General features: G+C 36.1%; 1 protein-coding gene across 1 annotated transcript in view; it reads left to right on the top strand.

Moving 5' to 3' along the window:
* LOC129239731 (protein kibra) overlaps window positions 1-3,824 on the top strand; it is a 108,106-nt gene extending 104,282 nt beyond the window's left edge. Inside the window, exon 10 of the mRNA XM_054875504.1 lies at window positions 2,574-3,824. Coding sequence (XP_054731479.1) covers window positions 2,574-3,033 — 460 coding nt within the window. The 3' untranslated portion in view covers window positions 3,034-3,824. The remainder of the gene's footprint in view (window positions 1-2,573) is intronic.
* Window positions 3,825-12,418: the final 8,594 nt, after the last annotated feature.

Genomic DNA, 12,418 nt, shown 5'->3' with positions numbered 1-12,418 from the left:
TTCAAGTGCCGGTCTGTCACTCCTCAAGTAACACTAAACCGCCGTTTTGATACCATTATGAGACCTCCAACAGGCAGTTATCTACAGCCAGCCAGAGCTGTTGTTGTAGCAGAGAAGATTCATGGGAATTAGGTGGGCACACTGCCCTATCTATCGAAGAAAGAAGCACCCAATGACCTTAGTCGTCTAGCTGCCAAACCCGGACATTTACAGAGAAACTGCTTTACAGTCTCCTTCTCTGAAAGGTCCCCACAGCTTCTGCAATAGGGGTTAAACGGTCGTCCAGTGACCGGTAAACACAGCTACGAGTTTGGAAATTGAATGGCGATGAGTTCAAAAGACTTTCTGAGTCCTTCGTATATCGTATTGGGGCCAAAGGGTTTTCGAAATAGCACATGAAGAAATGGAGCTCCATCTTTTCTGAAAAATAATTTGTGCAATTCCCCTTTAACAACTGTCAGGGAGATGGCGATGACCGGGTAGGAGGTCTCTGAGGCCAACTCAATCCCCTTCCTGGCAAGGTCATAAGCAATTTGATTTCCCTCTATGTTCCTATGTCTTGAAACCCAGATCAGAGAAATGTTATCTGCACACCCAAGAGATTTGATCTGCTCCTTACAGGAGTTTACTAATTTCGTTCTGCACCATGGCGTCGTCAGTGCCTTAATCGCGGTTTGACTATCGGAGTAAATGTTAGGGAATCGCGATGAAATCTACTCGCAAATGAATTACAGAACCCGACCTATTAAGGTTTCATTAATCATAAGAAAAATGCAAAAAAATATTTCATTACGAGACCGATTAGCTTTGCCGGTTTTTTCTTGGTAATACTTCCTCTACTCTGAAAATTATTAGATAATTTTTCTGGCCAAGAGAAGAAAGCACTGACAGCCTATTTTTATCATTGCGGCAAACTGATTTTAATTGATTTAGTTGAGCGAAACTTAACGCATGATTTCTAAAAATAAAAATTAATTTGAAGAGGAACGAATAAATAATTAGCTTCAAGCAATTATTAGGGTGAGAAAACATCAGATAAGTGAAGATCGTTTATTTACACGAAAATAGAATACTCAGCAAACGGCAAGTGAAGATGATATGAGCACGCCAATAAGATTCAGATAAGATATGATATGATAATTTTTCGCTGTTGGCACTTTTGTTTGCATTATTAAATGATCTCACAACTTTTATTAGATTAAAAGGCTCCACGCTTATAATTTTCTAACGAACAATCAATTTCTTGAATTCGAGCAGAATTCACCCAGCCGCAGCTGAGCGGATTGGAGTGTGGCTACCATACGGAAGCGCACAGGTTCAAAATAAACGAACGAAACCCCTATTGAAAACTTTCTTCACTCCACGAGCGGGCAAACAGCAAAATCGATTGATCTGTTTCTTATGTTTCATTTCATTTATTTATGCCATTAAGGAACTGGGATTTGTTTTCTTTTGCTTGGAGAAGATGATTGAAAACACCAAAAGATTGGGATGGTTTAAGGCTCTTAAGAAAAATACTTGAGCATCTTCTCTTGGGCTGGTATCAAGTTTATTTTCATTCTATTCTCTGACCCAGCACAATCTAAAACCCTCTCAAATATCTCGAAGGTGGAGAGTTCAGTTTCAGACTGTTCAGAGAGATCGATAAAGTAACAACACGAAACTAACTTTAGGTTATGTTAGGTTAGGTATATCTGGCTGATCTCACATAGATCTCACATAGACCACAAGGGTCCGCAGTGTCACCCAAGTTTTTGGAGTCGTGTTAAACATAGTTTGTGATATCTGTTTTGGCGAGTTTTAATAAACAGTTTAAACTTTTGTCAGCAAATTCCTCAGCGATGAAAAGTATACCGAACCCAGGCAGCTGTAACGAGTTCTAGTTAGAGCAGGACAGTGGCAAAGGAGGTGTTCTAACGTATTCCTTTCTTCTTTCACGCATCTTTCCGTGGACCAATCCCATTTTAGCTGCGTGATATGTAGTGAGAAGATGTCCCGTCAGTACTCCAACCAATATTTTACATTTCTTCCTTAAGAGTGATAGAAGTATAAAGTTGGTCGTTTTCTTGTTTCAAGTTCGTAGCATTATTTTGGTAATCCTGTGCGAAATGGAGGCTTCTCCATATAAGAAGACTGTGCACCCAGAGTTAGTTCTTCGTCTAGTTCCGTCTTCAAAATTGAGAGTGAGAGGATATAAGTTCAACGTACTCATCCTAGGCAAGCGGGTGCCCGCCTTATAGTGCTCACACTCCCCAACATAAACGTATGCTCATACGCCCCTATCAAATGAAGCAACGATCTACAATACTACGGAACGGAACGGTGGTGAGAATTTATTTACATGGGACTCTCATTAGTTTATTCGAGGCAGCTGATACCGGCGTACATTTACGTTGGTGAGTGTGACCACCATCAGCAAGCTCCTGAACTCTCTTATTTCACTCTCTTCTATACACAAAACTAACTTTGAATAGACTGAAAATAAAGACCCAGCCAATTTAATTATTTAGCTTTCCTTTCATGGCAACTTTTCTAATCTTCACTCTCTCTCTCCATTTGCTTCATTCTTTTAGGGAGAAAATGACCTTCTTCACACGCAAAGGCTTTCCAGTGCCCGAATTGCCAGATCGTGCCGATTATGTGCTGCCCGATGCCAATCTCATCGAAGAGGAGGATGAGGAGGAGGAGGACGAGGAAGACGATGAGGAGGACAAGGCACGCGAAACAGCGATCGCTATCAATACGGCGCTCGTCGCTAGCAACAATAGAAATAAGAATCTCAATGAGAATCATATAGGCGGAGCGGTCAGTCGAAGAGAATTGAATGCAGCCAAGAGCACAGCAGCAGCTGCAGCAGCAGCAGCGGCCGCAGCCAACGCGGCAGCGACAACAACAAATATAGCGCCAACACCTAGCACAAGCGCGGCAGCAGCAGCCACAGCGGCGACAGTGCAGAACAACAGCGCCAATGGCGATCAGAAGGATCAGCGATTTGAATATGTGGTCGATCGCACCTATGGCGTTGAAGTGTGAAACTGCCAAGCAAGGCTTGGAATTTTTTTTTGTTTTTTTTTGACGTAGTATATATAAAAATATTTATATAACGTAAGTAACCGCTTGAGACTAGCGGAAAACTCAAGAAACAAAACAATTGTGCCTTACTCGTAGTTTTATAAAGTAGAAGAGTGGAATTGAAGGGAAGTAAACAAAAAAAATACTAAGTAGAACTTTAAATAAATTTAGTAGCTATGTAAGTAGTTTTGCTGTACAAAACTGACTATTTGTTGGAAAGTAAAAAAAAAATGTATATTACAAGAATATAATTTTTCTAGAAGGCGAAATTTTGCAAAACCTTTTCGCTTTTTGTTTTGTAAAACTGTAAAAAATTGTTTTTTTAAACGAAATTTGGACCTGAACGCGATATTTCTTACCCAAGACTAGTATCAGCTGTACTTTGATGTCATTGTATTTTAGCTGTTATAAATTTTATGCAAACTATCGAAAGCAAAATCATAAAGAACACACACACACACACACATTAGACTCTACATTTCGTAGTGGTTGATTATTTTTTTTTTGTGCATTTCTTTTACAAACATAACAGAAAGAAATTTAGTTAGGCTCCTCTTTAGTTGTAAAAGTTTTTCTAAGCGAATTATAGGAATATCGCATGCGCTTTTTTGCTTGGCGCGTTGCTAAAATGTAAAATTCTAATTTATTTAATTTTTTTTATACAAACATACTTATTATATTTTAATATATTGGAAGGCTTGCGTTTTTGTTGAGCTCGATTTATAATGTTTTGTTGTAATTTATATTGAATGATGGCAATCCACATGATTATTATTATTATTATTATTATTATTAGTAGAACTATGAAAGTAATAAATATTCGCGTATATGTAAAATATTTAATACACAGAAAAGTTTGTGAGTTTATTTAATTAACTACAATTTTTGTTTTTGTTTTGCGAAACTAACTCTTTGTATAAACAATATTTTTAATACAAAATTTACAAAAAAGCAAACAAATCCAAATTTCTATGAAAATATTAGAAGTACATAATTTGTATTTAAATGCGACACAGGTAGTAGCAAGCAATTAAGCAAAATATTATAAAAAAATTTCAAATTAAAAAATTTGTTTAAAACACAAAATTGTGAGCTAAAAAAATGTTTAGTTAGTAGTTTTAGTAAAACAAACTGTTTGTTAAAAAAAATTTGAGTTAAAAAAATTTGAGTTAAAAAATTTTTTTAATTAAAAATGTGTGTTTTAAAAATTAAAAAAAATAGTTACTCTCAAAAATTCGAAAAATTTTTCAAAACAGAAATTGTTGTTTTTTTAATGTTTTGAAAAACGTATTTAAAGAATTTTAAACGAAAAAAAATTTTGTTACAAAAACTTTTATTTAGTTAAAAACAATTTTTGCTAAAAAATTTTATTAAAAAAGTGTGTTTTAAAAATTAAAAAAATTGTTTACTCTCAAAAATTCGAAAAGTTTTTCAAAATCAGATTTTTTTTTAATTTTTTAAAAAACGTAATTAAAGAATTTTAAACGAAAAAATTTTTTTTTGTTGGTTTTTTAAATAATTCAAATGTTTTAAAAACAAAATTTCTTTTGACGAATTTTTTTTGGAATTTAAAACAAACAAAATTAAAGTTAAAAAAAATTTAGTTAAAAAAATATTTTAGTTAAAAACAAATAGTTAAAACTAAAAAACAGTTAGTATTTTAAATAATTCAAATGTTTTAGAAAACCAAAATTCTTTTAACGAATTTTTTCTGTAATTTAAAAAACAAATTTAAGGTAAAAAAAAATTTTGTTTAAAACAATTTTAGTTAAAAAAATTTTAGTTGAAAAAAAGGAGGAGCCAAAAAAAAAATTTAGTTAAAGAAAAAATTTTATTAAAACAATGTGTTTTAAAAATTGGAAACAAAATTATTCACTCTCAAAAATTCGAAAAGTTTTTGAAAATCGGAAAGTTTTTTTATTAAAAATTTTTAAAACAAAAAAAATTGTTTTCTTTGTTTTTTAAAAATGATAAGAAAATAATGTTTAGAATTCTTTTAACAAAATTTTTTTTTTTAATTTTTAAATTTTTTGAAGTCGGCCGAGAGTTGTTTTTTGTAATACTCGCCCATAGGTGAAATTCTAAAAAGTTTATAAGGATGAAATCTTAAAGTAAATATTTAAACTGCTTTATTTAGATATGAATTGAATGTATTTACATGATTTTTAATTTTATATGATCAACAAACCTGGGATGTTCAAAGTTGCAATATTTGTTAAAGAAAACTACAGCGATGATAAATAAATGAAATGAAAACTGAATTCGTTTCATGTCACCGATTTGGGGCTTTTCGTTTTCTAACACATAAGTACTATGTCCCCGTAGCGGGGCCTTTCGGCCGTTAAGGGTGAAAAAACAATACTTTTTTTAAACAAATTTTAACAAAATTTTGTTTAACAATTTTTTTTTTAAACAAAATTTTTTTTAACACATTTTTTTTAGTTTTTTGTTTTGAAAATTTTTTGTTATAACAACGCCTTTCGGCCGTTAAGGGTTAAAAAATACAATTTTTTAAAACAAATTGTAACAAAATTTTTTTTAACACATTTTTTTTTAGTTTTTTGTTTTGAAAATTTTTTGTTATAACAAAGCCTTTCGGCCGTTAAGGGTTAAAAAATAAAATTTTTTTAAATAAATTTTAACAAAATTTTTTTTTAACACATTTTTTTTAACAACAAATTTTTAACATTTTTATTTTTAATTTTCAAAATTTTTTGTTTTAAAAAATTTTTTAATTTGAAATTTTTTTTTGCTTTTCTTTTAGTAAATTTTTATAACAAATATGAAAGTGTGAGAAAAATGTGTTTGTAAATATATATAAAATAAGTATCCCCACATTTGTATGTAAAAGCAACTAGAATTGTGGCGAAATAAGCTGCAACACATACATATGTACATAAATGTAGCTGATAAAAATTAGTTTAGTAATGCAACTCCATAATAATCAAATTTTAATTGATTTAACAATTTTTTCTCGTATTTAAATGATTTTGTTGCTCAGCTAAATTGTTGTGTTTTTTTTTCCTCCTGTCTGATTTGAATTTGCGTATTTATACGATTGTAAATCTAGTGTTAAGAGCTATCTATGTACATGTATGCATATGCATATATATGTATATGTGAATATATATGTGTATATAATATTTTTGGTGGTCCTTGTGTATGTTTTGATGAATAAAAATATTTTGCTTGATTTAAGTTTGAAATAATTTAAGCGAGGATAAATGTTTTAAGGCGAAAATGTGAGTGTATGTACATATGTATGTATGTAATTTAGCAAAAAACAAACAAAAAAAAAATACTGTATATGTGACTAATATGAAATGGGAGCGCTCGGCAATGCGTTAGCGCTCCATATATATAAATTTAATTTAATTTTAACTTATAATTATAACTAATTCTGTTAAACTCTCTCCTTTATTAGATTAACTACCCACAAATTACTACTCAAATAATTAAACAAAATAAACAAATTTTAGCAATGTACATTATATTTGTGCAATAAACAAAAATGAAATTGAAAAAAAAAAAAAATAAAATAAAAATAAAAAATAAGTTTTTTCTTTCTCCGTTGTCGCGACATACCAAATTAACTCCGACCCACAGCTCGACTCAGTGGTTGATGAGCTGACTTCAGCATTTCAACAAGCTGCGAAAGCAGCATGTCCTCAGAGAACGAGAAGAGGGAAACCGAAACCTCCATGGTGGTCCACTGATATAGCAAACCTTAGAAGGGAATACAGAACTATGTAAAGGGTTTTTCAATAAGGGCGGGTAGATGTTGAAATGGAATAAAACAAGCTGTTTGTGAATTATTGACAAAATTATTTTTTTATTTGAAAGGCGCATATATGCCATTAAGTGTGGAATATGACATCATTCAAATGCCCGCCTCGGCTTCTTACGGTGGAACGAATCCGTGTGGTCCAATTTTCAATGACTCTTCCGCATAGATCCGGCTGAATTTGAGCGATGGCCTGTGTTATGCTCACCTTTAGAGCATCGGTCGATTGTGGTTTATTTGCATAGACCTGAGACTTCAAGAAACCCCACAGGAAAAAGTCTAGCGGGGTCAAATCGCATGACCTTAGTGGCCAATTCACATCACCCCTGCGAGAGATAACCTTATCCTCAAATCGTTCATGCAGAATGTCAATAGTGGCGCTGGCTGTGTGGCACGTAGCGCCGTCCTGCTGGAACCACATGTCGTCTAGGTCCATATGATTCAATATGGGCCATAAAAAATTGGTTATCATCATTGTGTAGCCCTCGCTGTTGACGGTTACCGCCTCACCAACGTCGTTTTCAAAAAAGTACGGACCAATGACGCCGCCGGCCCAAAATCCACACCAAACGGTAACTTTTTGAGGATGCATTATCACCTGGTGAACCTCGTGTGGATTGGTGTCGTTCTATATACGGGAATTTTGTTTGTTAACACAGCCATTCATCCAGAAATGCGTCTCGTCACTAAAGATGATTTTTCGCCCAAAACTGGGGTTCTCTTCCAAACGATTCGAAGCCCAGTCAGCGAACAAACGGCGTTATCTATGGTCATCAACTTTGAGCTCCTGGGTCAGTTGGACCTTGTACGGGTGTAGACCCAAGTCCCGACGCAAAAATCGCCAAGTTGAAGTCTGCGAAAGGCCAAGTTCTTGTGCACGGCGAGGAATAGACTGCCTCGGGTTCTGCTGTACACTTTCACGGACCGCGGCAATGTTCTCGGCTGATCTTGCGTTCCTTGAACGTACGGGTGTTGGCTGATTGTTTACTGACCCGGTCGTCTCAAATTTGGCCACCAAACGTTGAAGAGTCGACTTTGAAGGGCCACCACGTCTACCGAAAAATGGGCGCAATGCGCGCAACGTTTGCGTTAATGAACACTCATTTTGGTAATAAAGTTTTATCATTTGAACGTGTTGTTCAATCGTGTAACTTGCCATGATGATTTGGCATAACCAACTGAATAATAAACAAAAGATTTGACAGATGTCACCAAAACAAAATGGCTGCCACAGGGCGCCAAAATCGACCCGCGCCAATTGAAAAACCCTTTATAACGAAGCGAGGAGAACCAACTCGTGGGACAGATACAAAGAATGCCAGCATAGATTTCAGTATGCCATAAGGGCAGCAAAAACGGCGTCTTGGAGAGACTTTTGTCAAAAGATAGAAAGTGTTTCGGAGACCAGTGGACTCCGGAAAGTAGTATTAACAAGTCGGCAAATGAAGCATTATCGGTTGAAGATGGCTCTGATGATATTCCCAATGTAGAAAATAAAAACTTTTCACTGTGTAAAGAAAATTTTAAATCTGGGGAAGGAGTGAGAAGAGTATGTTCTAAAAAACAATCCTCTAAGGGATTGAACAGAAATGTTCAAAAGAAATCTAGAAAACAATTTTACTGCCAACTAGTAAATCTATAAAGATTTACGAAATAAGACTTAAAAATATATATTTTTGAAAACCAGTAATCGCTGAAAAGGATCAATCTGATAGTGGATTAAGCTCTGGACGCCCATGAGCAAAACGTTTCAAACACATTCAAATTATAATAAGTGATCCTGAGGAGGAAGATTTGTAGAAGGTGGTGATTCAAATTTTAGTTTAATTCATTGTTCAGTAGATTTGAAATTCTGTTTTAAATTTTTTTTTTTCCAGATTTTGGTTAAGAACTGGATTTTTGTATGGAGTAAAAGTGTCCTACAAAGAAATTTTCTACAACGCGGATTATTTCAGTAACCTATTGACCACGTTGTAGGAGGGTTACCTGTAATTTAAAGTTATTAACTGCAAATGTAAAAAGACTTACCTTGGGTTTAAAGGGTATGATGTTTTTGCTTTTTATTTTTGGGTTATTTTTAGAGGGAATAACTTTATTTTCTACTATTGGCTTATTATTACTACTCAAATGAAACCACAGCTTGAAAGTAAACCATGAAAATATACTTATTTTTTTAAGCAACATATTCCATTTTCTCTAGATTAGTAGATGTCAAAACCCTTTCTTGACAAACTGTATGTAACTACAACGCTTACTAATTTTCTTTCATGCGAAAATGTTCATGTAAAGTCTCTCCAATTCGTTCTACGCTAATCCGAAGTTCCACTGATTTCTACCACAATTAAATTCTTCGCTATATTGAATATTTTCTACAATTCCTACCATTATTGGTAGGAATGCCCCATAAAATTTAGCAAAAAAACTCACCCTCCTTGGTGGAGCAGTGAGCTCTTAAAACTAAGGGAAAAATCTAGATAAACGTTTAACCTCAGCTACTCGACGGGAAATTGGGAATTGTACAGAGAAAGTCGGAGACAGTACAAGCAGGCAATCAGGGCCGCCAAAAAAGAGAGCTGGAGGGAATTTTGTTCGTCAATCGAATCCACTAGGGATTCTGCTAGGCTTAGCCGGGTTCTTTCCAATGACCACTCTATGGCTTCTTGGGTCAAGAAACCTGATGGAACTTGGACTGCTACAGCAGAAGAATCGCTAGAGCTTCTGCTAAACACGCATTTTCCGGGATGCAGCGCTTACGAAAGTGAGAGGGGAAACATTAGGCGAAGCCAATATAATCCACAGCATCTTGCCAATGAAATAATTACCAAAGAAAAAGTTGCATGGGCAATCAAATTTTTTTCACCCTTTAAATCTCCGGGGCCAGATGGGATCATTCCAAAGATGTTACAGGAAACCTTGGACTGTATCCTACCATGGCTAGAGGAAATTTTTAAAGCGTGTTTAAACTTAGGCCATATTCCAGATAGCTGGAAACTAGTCAAGGTCGTCTTCATACCAAAAGTAGGTAGAAGAGGACATGAATCAGTGAAGGGCTTCAGGCCAATCAGTCTTTCGTCTTTCCTGTTAAAAACTTTTCAAAGACTTTTGGATACGCATCTCAGAAGCTCTTTGGAGAGCTCTGGTATATCAACTGCACAACACGCATACCTTAAAGGCAAATCTACGGAGACAGCGCTTCACGAGGTAATCGGAGCAATAGAGGGCTCTCTAGAGAGCAAACATTATACCATGGCGGCATTCTTGGATATCGAAGGCGCCTTTAACAATGTTAGCACAGATGCCATCCAACGGGCGTTGATAGACCTGGAGGTGGACATTTGCATCAGTAACTGGGTCATCTCCATGCTAGAAACCAGGATCATCAAAGCTAATATGGGTAATATCAACATAACCAAGAAGGTCCACGGGGGCACTCCACAAGGAGGAGTATTATCTCCACTTCTTTGGCTATATGTGATCAGCAAAATCTTAACAAATCTTGACGGAGGTGGGGTAAAAGTGGTGGCGTACGCTGATGATGTGGTGTTAATGATGTCAGGACTGTGTCCAAATACGATCAGTGGGATCATCCAAAGGGCGTTAGGCGAGCTTAACTCTTGGGCCACAGGATGTGGGCTAAGTTTAAACCCGCGTAAAACAGAACTTATGCTTTTCACCACCAGATACAAGGTACCAACTTTTAGCCTACCAAACATCAACGGACAAACTCTGTCTTTATCAACCAGTGCAAAGTACTTAGGGGTACTTTTGGACTCCAAACTTAGCTGGAAGTTAAACGTCGAAGAACGGGTAAGGAAAGCAAAAATTGCTTTATATGCCTGCAAACGTATGCTTGGAAGAAGATGGGGTCTTCAACCTAAGCATACATTATGGCGGTTATACGACCTATTTTATCGTATGGTTCGGTAGTTTGGTGGAAAGCTCTAGGGAGAGAGTACAATACCATTACTCGGCAGAATACAAAGATCAGCCTGTGCAATAACGGTCGGTGCAATCAGATCATGTCCTAGAGAGGCTCTCAATGCACTGACACACGTTATTCCAATAGACCTACATATAAAGAAGACGGCAACCATGAGTGCATTTAGGTTAAATGAAGCGGGTCGCTGGAAAGGAAAAACTTATGGTCACGCTAGTCTATTATTGCGACAAACTCAGTTAACCTCGGTGAGGACTGACTACATTGTCCCGATGGTAACGTTCAATAGGAATTTCGCCATCTAAAAAAGAATGGAATAAGGGATTCTCTCTTAGCAACTTCGATACCACAGTCTATACAGATGGCAGTAAAATGGACTGTGGTGTTGGAGCTGGTATATATTCTCATAGACTTGGAATTGAAAAATCTGTGCGTCTCCCTAATACCAGCGGAAGTATTAGCAATTGGGGAAGCCTCTAGGTTACTAATGTCAGATTTCTCTTTTAAGGGCAATATCGCTATTCTTTCGGATAGCCAAGCCGCAATCCAGGCGCTGGACGCGACTATAACAACCTCTAAAGTGGTGGATCAAAGTAGGAATAGCCTCACCAACTTGAGTGAAAACCATAGAGTAACCTTAATTTGGGTCCCGGGACACCGGAACATAGAAGGTAACGAAAAAGCTGATGAACTGGCAAGAGGGGGATCTGCCATGAATAACGCTCTTGTAGTACCAGTATTCACTCCACTAGGTGCGGTCAAGAATGCAATTTCCCTAAAATACCTTCGAATTGCGGATTGTAGATGGAGAGACCAGACGAAATGCGAAATCAGCAGAACGTTATGACCCTCCTACAACCTCAAGCAATCGTTGACATTAATAAACATGAAACGACGGGACACCTGTAGACTTACGGCAGTCATAACTGGCTTCTGGTCTATCGGAGAACAAATAGCCAAAATGAGCATCCCTCACAACACATACTGTCATAGTTGTAAACAACCGGAGGAAAAAGAAACAATCGTCCATTTCCTCTGTGAATGCCCTGCCCTATGGAAGGACAGAATGTTAACCCTGGGCAAACCGCTGTTCGAGAGTCTCGAGCAACTGTCTGGCTTAGACGTCAACAACCTAATAAGGTTCCTAAACCACACAGACTGGATGTAGTCCTGCTGCAAATAACTGTTAAACAATTTGGTAACGAGGATGTGGCAACAAAATGGTGCGGAAGCGCTAGTTGGATTCTGGATGAATTACCACTCTAACCAACCAACCAACCAACCACCATTATTGGGACGTCTTAAATAAAAAATAAAAAAAATGTTGAGTGATTGAAATCTTTAATTTTAACTTCTGGCGCTCCATGGCTTGTACGTTCGCATACTGCAGCCGTTTAGTTCGCAAGTGCCAAATATGATTTGCAAGAATTGTAAATCTTCCACAAGGTTGAATAATTTTGCGCCAGTTTGAATATGAAACCGCAGGAACCGACAAAATTTGTTTCCGCGTTTTTTCATTTGTAACAAGAAATTCAATCCGTTGGATAGGGATGTCATCTATACGGAGTGATTATTTTTTATTTATTAGGTAAGTGTTACTTATTTATAGTTTTTATACATTTTAA

The sequence above is a fragment of the Anastrepha obliqua genome, chromosome 1 (assembly GCF_027943255.1).
Source record: "Anastrepha obliqua isolate idAnaObli1 chromosome 1, idAnaObli1_1.0, whole genome shotgun sequence".
In the NCBI taxonomy this organism is placed as follows: domain Eukaryota; kingdom Metazoa; phylum Arthropoda; class Insecta; order Diptera; family Tephritidae; genus Anastrepha; species Anastrepha obliqua.
The sequence above is the reverse complement of the archived record's forward strand: the minus strand, read 5'-3'. Positions and strand labels throughout refer to the sequence as shown.